The sequence below is a fragment of the Pleuronectes platessa genome, chromosome 11 (genome assembly GCF_947347685.1).
Source record: "Pleuronectes platessa chromosome 11, fPlePla1.1, whole genome shotgun sequence".
Classification (NCBI taxonomy): Eukaryota; Metazoa; Chordata; class Actinopteri; order Pleuronectiformes; family Pleuronectidae; genus Pleuronectes; species Pleuronectes platessa.
This window is the reverse complement of record NC_070636.1, coordinates 4,715,566-4,732,534: the sequence shown is the minus strand read 5'-3', so window position 1 is coordinate 4,732,534 and position 16,969 is coordinate 4,715,566. Positions and strand designations below refer to the sequence as shown.

At 43.0% G+C, this 16,969-nt stretch overlaps 2 protein-coding genes across 5 annotated transcripts; both read right to left on the bottom strand.

Moving 5' to 3' along the window:
- On the bottom strand, positions 1 to 4,157 carry LOC128450473 (proton-coupled zinc antiporter SLC30A2). The gene is made up of 8 exons (XM_053433948.1): positions 4,004 to 4,157; positions 3,684 to 3,901; positions 3,166 to 3,312; positions 1,997 to 2,150; positions 1,707 to 1,905; positions 1,141 to 1,246; positions 925 to 1,059; positions 1 to 552 (listed from the first exon to the last, which is right to left on the bottom strand). Exons 1-8 carry the CDS (start codon positions 4,060 to 4,062, stop codon positions 419 to 421), a joined length of 1,152 nt encoding a protein of 383 aa, XP_053289923.1. The 5' UTR covers positions 4,063 to 4,157; the 3' UTR covers positions 1 to 418.
- An 847-nt stretch (positions 4,158 to 5,004) lies between these two features.
- LOC128450831 (dnaJ homolog subfamily C member 5) lies at positions 5,005 to 11,125 on the bottom strand. 4 transcript variants are annotated; one of them, XM_053434545.1, is made up of 7 exons: positions 10,821 to 11,125; positions 10,598 to 10,727; positions 8,384 to 8,597; positions 7,311 to 7,467; positions 6,982 to 7,044; positions 6,489 to 6,545; positions 5,005 to 5,756 (listed from the first exon to the last, which is right to left on the bottom strand). In XM_053434545.1, exons 2-7 carry the CDS (start codon positions 10,708 to 10,710, stop codon positions 5,677 to 5,679), a joined length of 684 nt encoding a protein of 227 aa, XP_053290520.1. In that variant the 5' UTR covers positions 10,711 to 10,727; positions 10,821 to 11,125; the 3' UTR covers positions 5,005 to 5,676. The 4 variants fall into 4 exon arrangements, with proteins under 4 accessions (XP_053290520.1, XP_053290519.1, XP_053290521.1 ...); XM_053434544.1 differs by having other exon boundaries at positions 10,909 to 11,120; XM_053434546.1 differs by having other exon boundaries at positions 6,982 to 7,041; positions 10,909 to 11,120.
- Positions 11,126 to 16,969: the final 5,844 nt, after the last annotated feature.

The window sequence follows — 16,969 nt, the reverse complement described above, 5'->3', positions numbered from 1 at the left end:
AAAGAAAATACCATAGTACTTTTTACATTTCTGTCTAATTTACTTAGAATGTAATAAATTCTTCTAGTTTCAAATACCTGACAAATATATTTTATTTCACATTTCAGATTTGTGCAAAAGGAGGATGTGAAAGTTTCTTAATCTTGTTAGTTTTTCAAGGAGAATTTGCCAAATTTAAGAAACAAATAAAGTTCAAACGTGACTATTAAAACAACAGAAAAAACACATTTCAAAGGATCACAGCTCTAGGATGTTGTATAAATAAGAGGAGTAAATATATTAGCTGAACTCCAGCAGACAAAAGTCCAGAAATTATATGTAATTACCACAAGGGTGAGGAAACCATGTGTAATACAAGTCAACAGTGTCAGAACTCCTCAGATCCCAGGTGAGTCGGAGGCTTGTGGAAGCTTCTCCCTCAGATTCCTGTCTCTTCCGTCCGGGACTCGGGACTGAGACGCTCCACTTGGATCGTGACGCTGTGGAAACTGAACTCCGAGCGCAGGAGCTTTGTCGCCCTCGTGAGGACGATCTGTGAATCTGCGTCTTTTTCTGACGACACAAATACAGAAACAGACATTTTCTTAGTAATGACTTTAAAATGATCCTGTTTAAACTCCAGTGCTGCAGCTTCATCTTCTCTACACCACCTCTTGGTTTGACTTCATTAAGCATTTGTGATTTTTCTTGCAGTTGCAGTGACTCTACACCACCGGGTAGTAGACTCTCACTATTTTACAAATCTATATTTATAAAAAGGACTTTTCTTTGCCACACCAATCTTTACAGAAGTCGTGAATTCTGAGATATGACCGAGACAATCAACCATCCAGAACAACTTGCCGCTGAGCACCTCATGCACACGTCTCTCCCCCCCCCCCCCCCCCCCTGCTGTAGATAAGCAGTGTTTGTTTTGGCCTTTACCTGAGACCACGTGGACTGATAGTAAAGCGTTGCTGGTGTTGAGGCTCCACATGTGCAAACTGTGCACGGCCACGACTCCTCCGACCGACAGCAGCGACTCTCTCACGGCGCTGAAGCTCGTGTCCCGAGGAGCTCCTGCAGGAAAACAGGAGAAAAGTCACCGACCACAACAGAAACTGCAGGAGCTGTTAGAATGAGTGTCCCCACAGTGTTTACCCTGCATCAGGATCCTGAGGACGTCCTTAGTGACTGGAAGCGTCGTCCCCAGAACGAGGACGGAGAACAGGAACGTGCATATTGGATCTGCTACTTTATATTCAGGCTGTGAGAAAAGGACAAATATGATTCACAAGAGATAAGAAACCACAGAATAAAGAGTTTATTGCATCAACTCCACACGTGCTGACAGGTTCTCCAACTAAACACATTCATTTTTCTGTCTGCAGCCTCAAATTTATCAAAAAAAGTTGATGCAACCACTTCCAGGGACTTAGTTTATCTTTGTGTTTCAGTTTAAAACAAAAGAGATGCTGCTAATATACATTGTGTCTCCAAACTCTCTCACTTCTTGACCTTGGACCAACAACTATAGTAAAATTTGGAAATAAAATAGTCTCAAGCTTCACTTTCTAGCTTTTTCCAGAGCTTTCAACCAACTGACTCCATCAGGTGGTGGAGTCTCCCTCCGTCCACACGATGCAGCTGAAAGCTCCAGGAACAGTAAGTGGAGTTGATGCAGATCTTCCACATCCGAGTGCGACTCCTCCTAAGAACCCACTGACCCAGAAGTGGATGACGGTGGCGGCCAGCAGGACCCCGGCGCTCTGCAGCAGATCTCCCACCACGTGGATGAAGGCCGCCCTCACGCTGGCGTTGCCGTGACTGTGACGCTCCCCGTGCCCCTGCGGCCGGCCGGTGGAAACCCCGTGGCTGTGGCCGTGGCCGTGTGAGGCCCCGGACTGATGGAGGATCAACACCATCCTGGGTCAAACAAATCAAAAAACACTTTTCAGAGACGTTGGATGAGACGTCTGCCTGCAGGGGGTCGTGGACCTGACCTCGGCCCACTCACAGGATGTTGGCGCCCACAGCGCAGCCCGACGTGATCAACATGATGCGACTGTCGATGTCGTAGTTTCCGTCTGAGATCCTCTGAGCGGCCGACAAGACCAGAGCTGCCGTCACAGCCCAGATGGAGACGATGGACAACAACATGCCCAAGATCTCTGTTCAACACAACAACTGAGAGTCACACACAAAACACACAAAACAAGTCAAAATCATTTCCATAAAGCAGGGGTCTTCAACGTTTTTCAGGCCAAGGTCCCTGAAACTGATGGCGAGATGGAGCAGGGACCCCCTACTATATAAATTGCATAAAATAGTGTTTATATTATTCTGGGCCTAGTGCCATGTGTAAACATAGCTACCCTGTTATTGTGCATTCAATACTACCCTTGTGGGTAGCAGCATGCTAACGTTAGAAAGGTGGCTCAGACACCTCGCAAATCCTCTCAGACTTATTTTTCAGTTACAGTAATGTTTTTTTTACTATTTCTCAGTAAATTTTAAAAAATCTAAGCAAAAAAAAGTCAAACAAACAACTTTTAGGTACATATACGACTATCTACAGAGTTTGGTCCGCCATCTGTTATTTTTGAGCTTCGCACTCTTTAGACGTGAGCATAAACGCGATCTGATTGGCTAGTGCCTGTGCTATCGTATTTGCACTTATCCGTTCGCTACAATATGTTGAATTCATGTCAATGTGTATCTAAAGACAATATATACAATTCTGGTTCTGAAGAGGTGAATTTTGTGGAAACATTTTTTTTGAAAAAAAATAAAATAAAATTTTGTCTTATCAACCAAAAATTTCGCGACCCCCCTGCAGTACCCCCGCGGACCCCCTAGGGGTCACGGACCCCCTGTTGAAGACCACTGCCATAAAGGATCTCTTACAGGGGGGAGAAAAAGGCAAATTTAACGAAACTAGGATCCACTAGACGTCATCTTTAAAATATTTAAAACAAACCTCAGCCGTGTTCATATTCAATGCACAGATATGAGATTGATATAAATCTCCTCATCCCAGACAAGAGTATTTCCAAATACTCCAAAAAAAAAAAAAACACAAATACATAAGAAGCTACAAAACCTTGCGATATCTCTACATTGATCATCATTTCTCTCTCTCTCTCTCCGAGCAACGAAGTCTCCGCTCCAGTGTTTTGACCTCACCCGCTCGATGCCAGCCGAAGGTCATGGTCTGCGTCCGAGGTCGGGAGGAGATCCACAGAGAGAAGATGCTGATGGAGATGCTCCCGAAGTCCGTGAGGAGATGAGCTGCGTCCGTCATGATGGCCAGACTGTGGGCGGAGTATCCACCTGGAGGGGGGGGGGGGGGGGGGGGGGGGTTTTAGACGACTCTCGGATGCTGTGAGGGAATCTAATCAGTGACAAAATTAAACTAAATGTTTGTTATAGACAAAGTAAAACTCTGAAATATTCATGTTCTGTCTCTGAAAATATCTTTTTTGTGCAAAATCCTGTTCACATTGTAAATAATTTGTCTACATTCTACCTATTGTTGCCGTTTCTTTTATTTAACTCTTGGAAAATTTACTTCAGTAAATATTTGAGTGACTTTCTTTTCACAGACACAAAAAGGATATTTCAGGAAACAGGTCAGATCAAGATATAACTAAAACGTTTGGTGCATTGAGACAGGGGGTCGTTTAATTCACTTGTGATCTTACCGATCACCTCCCCGACCATGAACACGAGGGTGAAGGCGCCGGCGATGAAGAGTTTCCTCCTGGCCACACGTCTTGCCTCACTTTCAGCCGCCGGCATCGCGCCCGTCTCCTGGCAGAGCCGGAGGGTTCGCTCAGTTTGCCACAGGTCAGAGGAACCAGGGGCCTCCTCCAGGATCTCAGATCTGGATTCAGAGTATGTTTCCTCCAGAGAACTCGTCCTGAGGGAGGAATGCAGGTGAGTCAATGAGTCCTGATTAAAATCTGAATGTGTAAAGCAAATAACTGAATTTACAAGGAGGATAAAAAGATTTGAAACAAACCATCCCAGAGGTTGAGTCTCGATCAGAAGCTGTTCCTCAGAATCAGAGGATAACTCCATTTCTCTTCAGGTGAACACACTCTCACTTATTCCCTGACTTTAAGTTCAACTGGTTTGAGGTGAAGCTTGAAAACCGGCCAGCTGCTCCCACACGCGCCTCCTGTCAGAGGAGGAGCATGAGAGCAGCCAATGGCAGCTACCTGATCTCAGAGCTGCTGCTCACAGACAGGAAACTCTCTTAATCAAAGCACACACCAGCTGTTCCAGTTTTACCAGTTTATTGAACAGACAAATATTACATTTTACAGAAGCATGTAAAAGTCATTAAAAAAAAAAAAAAAATCAGTACGTTGCCAGGGAAGGTTGAGATAATTAAACAAAATATACAAATGTTCTTTTAAATCTGAAAAAAAAAAAACAATGTGTGACCTGCCTGATGGAAAACAAATATCGATTGAATAGATACAGATTTGTACAAATAAAATTAGATAGAAGCAACCCAACGATGCCCACACAGCAGAATCATAAAATATAAACAAGATCAAAGATGACATAATTTAAGGTTTTACATAAATATATATGCATATATATAAAAACCTCAGATTTAAAATATATCTCTGAATTTACAAGATAACATGATTCCAGTATTTAAAGGTTCAGTGTGTAGAATTGAGTGACATCTAGTGGTTAAGCTGCATGTTGCAGCTGGATACCCCTCACCTCACCCTCCACTTTCTTCTCAATATAAAGTGTTTAAATATAAAAGGCCTATTCTAAAAAGGTTAATCTTACACACTGGACCTTTAACACATCGTCACAACTTCTCAGGGAACAAGTCGTCTCCAACACCACAGAGGAAGAAAAGCTCTCAACACATCTGGAGCGTCCAGAAATATCAGAAAACAAGAAACATTTGGCACAAAAAGTCATAATAAAATAAAGTCCCTGTTGGCTTTCGTTTCAAGTGCTTGTACAGTACAGCTACTCCGCCCCCCCCCCCCCCCTCCCCCGCTCTCCTCTTAGGAAAAGACGTGTTTTCCATGAGGTAACGAATCAAACGCCGATGAACGAGTCCTGATCCATCACGAGTGACCAGTACAAACCAAACCGACAACTGGCTAACGATGAGTTTTTTTTTCGAGGTTTGAGTCGAGACGGACACAAACACGGGCAGAGCTCGAATGACACAAATTAAAAAGGAAACCAGATTTAAATGAACCGCTCCCTTGAATAAAACTGTGGATTTCCTCTGGGTTGGAACTCTGTCGGAAACAGTTTTACACAATCAAAGTACACGAGTCAACTAAACAGAAAACATCTGGTCATCTAGTCGTTTTTAAGAGTTGCTCCATATTATATCTTATAGAAATAAATAAAAGACGGGATTAAAGAATACACCATTAACATTGTTTGTTTTTTTTAAAAGGAAGAGAAACGTTGGCACAATCAGATCGCTGCCTGGTTCATGTAAACGAAAACACCTGAGAGATGAACAGGTTTTCTGCAGGTCTGCCACAGTCCGAGGGAAACAAACACACACATACAGACACACACAGACACACACACTGGACTTGTGTTCATCAACAGCCACCACCTGGTTTAGAGACGGTTCACAATCAGAAATGACTCCACTCACTCCACTCAACTCATTCATTCTCGTCTTCATTCCTGAGCTCACTCTTCCTGTTGGGCGGCTCCGGGCCCCGAGGAGCCGTCACTCGCTCGAGGCTGAATCACAATCGTTGCGTTGTCACCTGCACGGGTGACAAACAGAGTTTTAACAACAACGACAACTTTATATCACTTATTTCAGGGTTCATACACATTTTGACCAATGGATTTCCATGACTTTTCAATAACTTTAAAACCAAATTTCCATGACCGAACACTTTGTGAGATCTCAGTGTATTTAAACTAACGATGAGAATTCCAAGGCATACAGTTAACCTTAAATGACACAAACCAAAGTATGCCTGCTTATATTTTGAGTGTGTTTCTTTAAAAGAATATGAATTATTTTAAACTCAGCGTAAATGAACGACATGAAAATATGAATATAACTAATTTCCATGACTTTTCCCTAACTTTTCCCTAACTTTTTACGGATTTTATTTTTTTCCATGAGTTTTCCAGACCTGGAAAAACACATTTAAAAAAACCCTGCTTATTTGAGACTCTGGCTTTAAATCACGTCAGAAGTGAAATGTTTTGTGCGATGGGATCCAGTGGCTGTGCATCATCCATCTTTATGATCAGAGAAAGATCTACTCATCTCAGTCCTTCACTTAAACCAAACAAATGCCACATTTTCTGCTTCCTGCTTGTAAATATGAAGATTTGCTGCTTTTCCCTGTTTCATACAAATGTGAACCTCATATTCTTGTGTTTTCGACTGTTTGACGGGTTAAACATTTAAAAGACATCATCTTGGATTCTGCAGCAGCTGAAACTAACAGGTGAGAGTTTCCTGAAGAGAGGAACTTTACCTGATTTGTCAGCGGCAGCCGAGCTCGGCTGCATAACGATCACATGATCTCCTCCGGCTGGGAAACACAATCAAAACAGCAGATTTAGAAGAAATAGACAACTCGTTGTATGTGACTGTGCAGCATTAGAGAGCAGGACAACAGAGCAAAGGTTAAAACAAACAACGGTGAAGCCTTTAATTCATATTTTTAGTATCTTAAAAGAGCAGCACGTTTCTTTACAATCATTATTTGTCCGCTCTACATTGAAAGCATCAACAGCAGCAGGTGAAAACAAGGAAAGTTAATAAAGAGGCACAGAAAGAAAGAAAGAATCCCCCTCAGCCGATTGTGCTTTCTCCTGTGGGAAGTTATTAGAACCAGGAAATCCTTGAATGTTAGTGAGTGAATGTTGTGAGCGACACAGTTCAGTTCCCAGCCGTGTTAGAGCTTCTGTCAGAGAGCTGAAGCAGCACAGAGCAGCTGAGCGTCTCCTGCAGGGACAGAACTTTACCTGGATCCTCAGCAGCAGCAGCAGCAGAGGAGCTCGGCTGAGCAACTATCACAGGATCTCCTGCTGTGAAACAGAATTTAACACTGAACCAACCACGTGCTGCTTCTCACAGAAACAACTGGAGTTAATGTCGCAGCTGGAAACATAAAGAAGGTGAAGTATCTTCACTTTCTTGCCACGACTGACCCCAGGTCACATTTACCACGAGGCTGTCAGCAGTCGGTAAAGACGGGAATCAGTGGTGAACTGCTTGATCGCCTTGTTCTGTCTGTGTGTGACCAGCCAGGAGACGGCGTGGGTTCACTGTCTGAAAGCAGACTTCCCCTCACCTGCTCTGTGTTCTTCAAACTCCCCGTCCAGGTCGTCCGGGTCCATGTAGAAGTTGGGCTCCTCTTCGGCAGTGGGGGGGCCGCACCTCCCGCAGCCGAAGCAGCAGCAGCAGCAGCAGCAGAGGCAGGTGAAGAAACAGCCACACACCAGGAGGGCCTTAAACACAAGGGGAAGGCAAACGGGAATGTGAATATACAACACACTGTGTGATACACACCAGTAGCTGCAGCTTCAACCCCTCGAGTCGGACCTGGAACATGTGTCAGTTATTATACAGAGCAGGTTCATTTGGTACCTTTCTCGGTTTGTGCTTTGAAACCCCCCTCGTGGGGTTAACAGTTCTGCAACGGGGGGGTTGAACTGATTGTTTTATTTGTGGTTTTCCAGTGCCGCCTTTTGTATTTTCTTTTATACCTGTGTGTATGTTCCTGTGTGTAACAGGTGACTGTAATTCCATGTGAACACAAAGCTTATGTTATACTAGGGAGACTTTTGTGACAGTTACTATTCTGTGTGGCTTGTTATTAGCTCCCATATTGATAATTCAGTTTTAAATGTGAGGTGCTGTTTTTTTATGCAGGTCATTGATAAGGGAGATTTCTATTGTCATTATTGGCCTAGTGCCCATATCCATTGAGTTTGTTATACAGGGCCTAAATATAGTTTAAATAGCCTAAACATAACTAAATCTTATTTCTGGTAGCGAATCTTTATTATTTCAACTACATGACTGCTTTGGTTAAATAAATAAATAATTGACAATGTGTTATGGACTCCACTCATTTCCATTAGTAGACATTATTCAGGTGGTTTAAAGTGAACTCAGGTAAAAGCAGAGTCTTAACAGGGAATTGACTATAGGGCTACATGAAGCTACATTTAACCAAAACTCAAAGAAACAAAGCAAATTTCTCCTCTTCAGAAACATGTTGTATATATTACAACCTGCCAGAGAACTATTAACAAATCATACAAAAAAGAACAACGATAAAAGCTCCGTCTCTTCTGCAACTGGTCCAAACACACACCACTCTCCAGCTGCAGGTCATCATGAGATCCAAAGGTCTCTCACCTTGAACCACCACTTGTTCACGAGGAAGTGCAGCTTCACGCTCTCGTCTCCAAACTGCTCGGCCACGTACAGGCCCATGGATCCGTACTCGTCGTAGATCTTCCTCTTGTTCTCGTCGCTGAGGATGGAGTTGGCGTTGTTGATCTCCTTGAACTTCTCTGCAGCTTCTGGGTTGTCCGGGTTCTTATCGGGATGATGCCTTAGTGCCAGTTTCCTGGAAACACAAGGATGAGAGGGACACCAGCCTTTAGCACAGGGAATGAATCAACACAAAACCAGATACACAACTGAGTGTGAACTATTACTACTACTTTTATACAGATGGAATCTTTGCCAAGGACACGTCCAGTATGTCATTAATCCTAATGAGCAGAATAAATCTTCCTGTAAACTGAACCTCTTAAATCCAAACATGCAGCATGAATTATAATAATAATAATAATAACCTGTGCAACGTGCAGCCTTTTTTCATCTATGATAATGTTTCTACTACACTTATTAATTTTATTATTGCATTTACAGACGCTTCTAACTTTCACTTTCACTTTTAACTGCTGTAACACAACAAACACCTGTTGTGGGACAAATAAAGAGTTTTTCATTTGATCTCGTCTCATCTGAATCTTTTCATGCTTTCCATCACACAAACATTTGTAATCGTGTGTCGTCACTTTTATTTCATAACTCAAGTTGTTAAAGAAAGTGTTTATGTTCTGCACCATGTCAGCAATAAGTGTATTAAAAATGAAACTCCTCAATTTGATTTTCAATCGATAAGTTGATTATCAGATAATTTATCAAACACATATAACTTTGATATATTTAAGGAAGGGATGTAGCTTACTAGCGACATCTACTGGTTATTACAACACACAGCACCTAATGTATGGGCTCTGTTGAGCAGAAGCTACTGTGCAGTTCTTAGTTTGTGTTGTTTACTTTACAATCTGCTGTAAAACTGAATAAAAGACAAACACTTTCACTGAGGCTGATTAAAATTACAGAATATAATCAAACTCCTCTGAAGCCGTGTGGACACAAGAGAGAATTATCAGTGAGGCATTTATTGCAGGCCCGTCGTACAAGGTTCTTCTTGATAAAAGGTTTTATTGCTGCTGTTCACTTTCTGATTGACTCGTGTCACAAGACCTGGACTGAATTCTCTCGCCTATTTACAGACTTTACTATTGTTAGGGTTAGTTAGAAACCTGGTGGAAGGAAGTGTTACGGGTCAGTGAGCAACCTACAAAATCATATCAACGTATTTTCACTTTCTCTCACATTGCCCGAGGGCAGTTTGTAATACTCTAACAGATTTACCAGGTCATAATTCACATTAAACATGGTTTCATTGGGAGAATGTCGACCTTTCTACCATTCTAGTCCAGATGTTGTTTCTGCTTCGGGATATTTTCAATCATTGCTGATTCTGTCATTGTCTGGTTGATGTGTTGTCAATCTTGTGTGTGTCTGTATGTCTTGTGTGTATGGGAGGGGGAGTGGGGAAGTCAGACAGAAAATGGCGAGTAAGTAACACTTATTAAGCAGACTAATACTGGGTAGTTCCTCCCTTAGCTTTTATAACAGCCCCAGCTCTGCTGTGTTGTCTGTTTTATTTTTTTTAATTTTTTTTAATGTTGCTCTTTAATATATTGTTTAATTCCCTGATCTAATTTCCCCTCTCGGCCCTGAAATGTTTAAGACATGAGATTTAATGTCCAGAATGTGGAAGAACCGTTGGGTTTATCTATACATTTTAGCATGATGTGATTATAATTGAACTGAATTCATACCTTTTATTTTAGTTCAATAATATAATAATAATAAAGTGCTTTATAACTTTGTTCTACACAAATAAAGTTAGTGTTGTAATGCAGACTGGTTATCTGAACTGGGAGAGCAGGAGGGAGGGGGGGGGGGCGGTCCACTAACCAGAAGGTTGCAGGTTCGATCGCAGTCTCCAGTCTGAATGCCAAAGTGCCCTTGGGCAAGATTCAAAACAAGATACTGAACCCTCTGTGCCTGTAGTGTGTGAGTGATGTGTGATAGTGAAGCACGTAGATCCACAGTGTGATTGTGAAACTGCTGTGTAAATAGTTTTGAGTGAGTCATTCAAGCTCTAAAACACACACTCTCCCCAGTTTGTGTTGGTTCAAGTCTTTAAAAAGGGGACTGGCTGATGTGTAACCAGTAGCTCCCAGTGTGAGAACCCACCTGTACGCCTTCTTGATGTCCTCCTGGGTGGCTCCTCGCTCCAGACCCAGCACCTTGTACAGACTGTCTCCAGCTGTGGACATCTTCCTCTGAGCCGGGCCTCGATCCTCCATGTTTCACGGTTCAGCGGCTGTGACACACAACAACCACACACAACACACACTCAGCGACACGCAGCGGGCTGTGACCTCAGAACATGGCGGACACGTCAGTGGCTCCACACCTGGGAAAGTTTAAACACTTGGAGCTTCTCTTTGCCCTCGTGACTCGATGCTAACCGGTTAGCCGGGGAAGCGGAAGTCGAAACGAACCTGGAGAGTTTGTGTCTTCGTGTTTGTTGGAATCATAGAGTCTGAGATTTGGACCCGGGTTCTTCTGGAGGAGTGGATCCGAGGGGGGGACGCTGCTGCTCGGCTTGGTGTGTCCACAAGCAGGGTTAGGGAGGTGGAGGAGGACTCACACACACGGACACACACACTCACACACACTCTGAGCCAAGCAGGAAGTTTGACAGAGGTGATAAAGTTTGTTTTGAATACTCACACACACTCACGCACACGCGCGCGCGCGCAGGTTTTGTTTGAGTCCCTAGAGTAGTGAGGACATTCCATGACATGTTCCTCAGATCCTGACTCCATTAACACCTTTTAAACAACTAATCCTAACTTAAACCTAATGTTAACCCCTGATACCATGGATGGAAACACAATTACACACAAACACACACTCACGTAGTGTCTTTATTTCGCACGCAGGGGCGCAGTAAGGGGGGTTAGGACCATTCCAGGGCCCCTCAGAGAAAACTATTAAACTCATGTAACTATGATGATACATTTTTGATCTATTAACAAGTTATAAATGAAATAACCAGAGTAGGGAAGTCATGCAGAAAATGGCGAGTTGAGTAAACATTTATTATTAAGCAGACCAATACTGGGTAGTTCCTCACTTCTGCTGTGTTGTCTATCTTATTGTTGTTATTGTTTTAAAGTTGCCCTTTAATATATTGTTTAATTCCCTGATCTAATCCCCCCCCCCCCCCCCCCCCCCCCCCCCCCTGCCCTGAAATGTTTATATCCTGTTTCAACCATGTAACGCACTTTGTGGCCATTTTGTATAAATCATTCATGTCATTATTGTCAGTGGTGATGTGAACAGTTTATTGCTCTTCACACACATTCATGCAGAGTGTCTGAGGGCAGCACTGTTACTGTGAGGGGTAATCCAGTATCTTGCCCCAAGGACGACTGGGAAGACTGGGATCGAACTGCTGACCCTCTGGTTTGAGGACGACCCTCTACCCAGTCTGCAACAGCCACCACCTTTTCTGGTATTTTTTCCGCATCCATCACTCGGGGGGTATTATATTCTTTCATAGGGCCCAATATTTCTAGAGGCGCCCCTGCTTGCTCACTCACACACACACACACACACACACACACACTTTCTTCTTCATCAAAGTTCACATCTTGTGTATAATCACAAACACGTAGAATCCAAATTGAACAGGGAAGAAAGTTAAATTAAACAAGTCCCGGAGTAAAATAAGATATTTTAATTCTTTTGTATTATTATAATTGAGTTGTGCATCACACAAGTGTCTCTATACTGTGTGTGTTTGTGTTTCTGACAGTAAACAGGGATGTTAGGCCTTCTGACAAATATCAATCGAAACTGTCAAACATGCATTCGTCAACTTCTCCTTTATGGAGGGAGGCAAACAAAGGATTTTGAAAAGTGACGGATGTCCTCGTACAAATAATCATTGACATTAAAGTACAGATGGTTTCACAAAGGAATTGCAAATGTCAAATGTACAACGTGGTAACACAAAGGGTTCGACTCCCTCTCCTGGAGGATGGATGCTCGTTTCTGCTCACAGCCTCAACTCTCTTCATTCCTTTTCAATATTTTCCAAGGTTCCCCGCATTAGCACCGCTCGGAGAGATCGGGCTGTCACTCACACTCCTAGCTGAGGCCCTGCATGGCGGTGAAGGTCGCCCGTGGGCAGTGCCACTGTGCTGACACGCAGCTCAGAGAGACAGATTGTTAAGATCCACGTGACGGCTGATGGATTCCGGTAATTTCCAGGTTTCAAGAGTGATGAGGGAGAAGTGGCACCGCGTGGGAGTGAGGAGGCAAGAGCGCGTCCTCCAATCACAGCCGAGAGTCGCCGCCCGAGGCTGCACTGTGCACGACACTTCACAATCAGTGTGTGGTTATTGTGCACGAGGGGCTGCACAACGTGTCCTGATACTCTCCTCTCAGCGACTGTATCCTTTCACCTGCATCCAGTGGTGGTGAACAACGAGCTGCTGTGAGGACCCCATGCTGGTTTCCCCTCTTCTCACTTTCTCTTATTTGAAATGTTAAGATGTTTTTCAATCAGATAACTGCAAGAGGTTTTATTACAGCAGCAGAACAAATCGAGAGATAAGCTTCTCGTCTCCGACCTGATCGCTCCTTCAGATGTGATTGTAGAGATGATAGGAAGCGATGAGCAAATATCTTAATAAAGCGACACTGTGCAGTTTTTATAGCAGCTTCAAAAGGAGTTTGATGGTTGGTGTGAATGTGAATGTGGAGAATGTTTCCTCCTTCATTCCCACTCCTCACCCTGAACGTCTGTTCTATGGAACTGTGGGGAGTGGGTTCGATCTCCTGTGAGAGGAACTAATTCTTCAATCGTCCCAATCAGGTCCAGCAAGTTGAAGAGTGAAGCTGAACTGAAGATCAGTTGAAAAGACTTAGAAGTTATTAAAAACCAGAGTTAATCTCCAATATTTAGCAGTAAACCCTTAAAATAAGAAGAATTCTAAACAGAGTTTGGTTTATTTGTAGCAGTAGCAGCTCTTCTGGTTCAGGAAGCAGAGGATTGTGGGTAATATCCACCGGTCGGTCAGTGGGACTCTGCTTTGATTTTTCTCTCCATGAAAATCGCCTCATCACTTGGACATGGAGGCCAACAGAATCAAACATGACATTTTACTGCAGAGGGCGCTGCTGCTCAGGAAAACACGCATAGTGCTGCTTTAAACAAATAGTCACATTTTAACAATTAGCAGAAGATGTGTGGTTTAAACAAATTTACCAATGAAACATAAATACATAAAATAACAGCGTTACCATTATGGATTTTTGAAGACCAATGCCAATAATGATATTTGGAAGTTAACAATTTCTTATATGGATATGTAATATACCATTATCAAACCCTCATGACAAAGACGGTTAACTATACGCGTTATCATATTTGACTATAAATCAAAAATAAATACCATGTAAAATGTAAACATAAATGCACATCTTTTCTGCATTTTTATTCTGTATATAAATAAATATTATAAAAGTGAATAAAACTTTTATCACAATTGCCAACAGATTAAAATACTTTACGCTCTGATTTTCGTAAAAGGAAAGCAGCAGAAATGTTTCACATGCACCTGAGTGAGGTCCGTTACATGAGCAGGTGTTTGTGTAGCAGAGTGGATGTAATGAAACGCACAGACACATTCAGAGTGTGTGTTCATGTTGTTGTGTTTCTGCAGAATCAGGAGGACGAGCTGAGTGACGCAGACAATCTGTCCTCATTGGACTGATGAGGAGAACCACATGTACCTGAGAGCTGGGGGGCTGCTGGTGGCAATTACAGCTAAAAACCAGCTGTTCCAGGATCTCCATCAACATCTGGAGCCAGTGGAGCGATGCTAATTACCAGTGAGATTTCATTTTGTCCCGTGTCCCCCTCACACATCTTACTCGTCCTCGCAGTGATGACTTCCAGTGGCTCGGAGTCTCCAGGGGACACACATCACAGGCTCCACGCAGCGTGGTTCCACTGCAGCTGCTGCTGTAACACAACATTACAACATCATCATTCTGTGGATAACTAAATTTGATATTAATTAGGTGACTCGCAGGAACAACCAGGTGGTAATTAATGAAATTCAGCCTTATTTTCTCTGACATCTTTAGTTTCCCATCATTAAAGATCTGTTAATATTAAAACCTTGAGTTTAAAGTATAACATTTGATTAAGAGGTTTTGTAAACTTGAACAAGTAAGACTGGGTTTTACATGAAAAACAGAAACTATAAGAAATTCACATGCAGAGATTTTATTCCTAAATTCAAATGCCACAAAGTGAAATGCAAAAATTCTATGATGTTTTATATATGTTAGCTCTAAATATCAGCTTCAGGTGAGTGAGGTGATTGATGAATGAAGAGGAAACTGTTGGGTCTAGATGGACGTTTGAGCTCTAAAGAATAATATCATACTATATATTATATTTATTATAGTTATTGTTTGTTGTATTTGTGCTGCACGCCGTGAGAAAGAAAGAAACACCACCTCCTGCTTGTCCCATGTTATCTCTAAACCATATCATCTAACGGCACAAAGCCTTTTTCTCATTTGTGAAGTACAAACCGTATCTTCAGTCTTCAGCTCAGACGCCTGCAGCCGTGTCAGCGTCAGAGATACTGAACCCTCCGGCCACTGAGTAATGACTCTCTCTCCTCCGACAGCCGGTGGAAGGTGACGCCGAGTTGTCATTGGTTTTCACGTCTGCGTCACCTGAGGGGACGACGCTGGGTTCAGCCCATGTGCCACAGTTTGGGATGTGCTGCACACTGGAGGATACATGGTTTGGGTTTCCTGATGGTTTGCATTAATTAAACCTCTCAGAGAGCATTTGGATAGAACCGCTAATTACCAGACACACAACACTCTGAAAAACACTCTTTGCTCTAACGCAGCTAAATATAGAATCCATCACTTCCCTGTAGAACACATTTTCCCAGAGAATTGTGCTTTTTAAATCCATTTCTTGTGATTTACGACCATAAATTCAGGAGCTAAAGAACCATACAAGCTGGTGAATGCTCCGGTGCACTGTGGCATCTTGTGGAATAAATATTTTCCCCCCCTAGAGGAGGCAGGAATGAAGGATGGAGGAATCCAACACTAACACAGGAGATAATGATATTGTACCAGCACTCTAACATAGTTTCGGCTGCAGTGAGATTAGCTGAGGAAAACCCTTCAGGTCAGTGTAACAGCTGATCACAGGTCAGTGTTATGGGCTTGGTTTAATTTCCTCAATGGTTTTATAGATGCATCTGTGTCGTGGTGGAAAATGTGATTTACGTGTGTGTGGGTGTGTGTGTGTTTGTGTGTGTGTGTGTGTGTGTGTGTGTGTGTGTGTGTGTGTGTGTGTGTCTGTGTGTGTGTGTGTGTTCTAATCACTAAATTGCTCTTTGTTCTATAGGGCAGAGGAGAGGAGAGGAAAGAAGAGGTGTGAGAAGAGTGGAAAGGAAGGGAGGGTATAGAAAAGCATGGTGAGGAGAAGGAGAGGAAAGAAGAGTGCAAAGGAAAGAAAAGGAGAGTGTAGGGTGAATGAAAGGAAAGTGGAGAAAGGCAGGACGAGGAAAAGAGAGGATAGAAGAGGAGAGAAAAGCTGAGAAAGGATAGCAGAGAAGAGTGAGGAAAGGAGAGTGGAGAAATTAAAGGAAAGATGATTAGAGAAAGGAAAGAAGAGTGGTAAAAGAAGAGGAGAGGAGAGGAGAGCAGGGAAAGGAATTAGGAAAGGAAAGGGAAGTTGGCAAAGGAAATGAAAGTAGAGTGGAGGAAGGAAAGGAAAGAAGAGTGCAAAGAGAAAGGAAAGGAAATGAGAGGGAGGTGTGATGCATTGAGTGACATAGAAAGAGTAGTCGATGCCAAAAGTGGGTCAGTTGGACAGTGGGTCAGTGGGCCGGGGGACACGTTCGATTCCGCTGAGCTCAGCTGATCGTCCTGACACCTTCACTCATCACGGACTCAAATCCTCAGGTCCACACTGATTCCATGTGTCTTCAGAGTAAACAAACGTTTACTCCATCATGTCAGGATCAATTTTAATTTCACAGCTCTTTTCAGCCATTCAAAATAAAACTGCCTTAATGCAATGATGGTTCCTGCAGAGCTCCTTCAGGGATGAACATCATTTTACAGACGGGAGGAAACCAGGTCAGGGATTTTCAAATAATAGTAATTTCAAGCTTTGCTCCACTTGTGTTCGTTTGATCTCTCTTTTCTCTTTGCATGTGAAGCAAATGTTCTAAATGAAATGATAATCTGCAGCGATGTCCGTTCACTCTGTGCGTTACTTTGCATATTGTGTTTGGTTCTTTGCAAAGCAGCAGGGGACCGGCTCAGAGCAGTTTTGAATGCCGGGTGCAGGAGCGTGCAGCCTGGGACGCGTCTTTCTGAGGCTCTGGAAATGTGTCAGGCAGCAGCCGGGGAATTCCCAGCTCCTCGGGTCCCTGTAATTGGTTTTTGCATTTGAGAGAGAGAGAGAGAGAGAAGGGCTGAATTCATCTGGAACAAAAC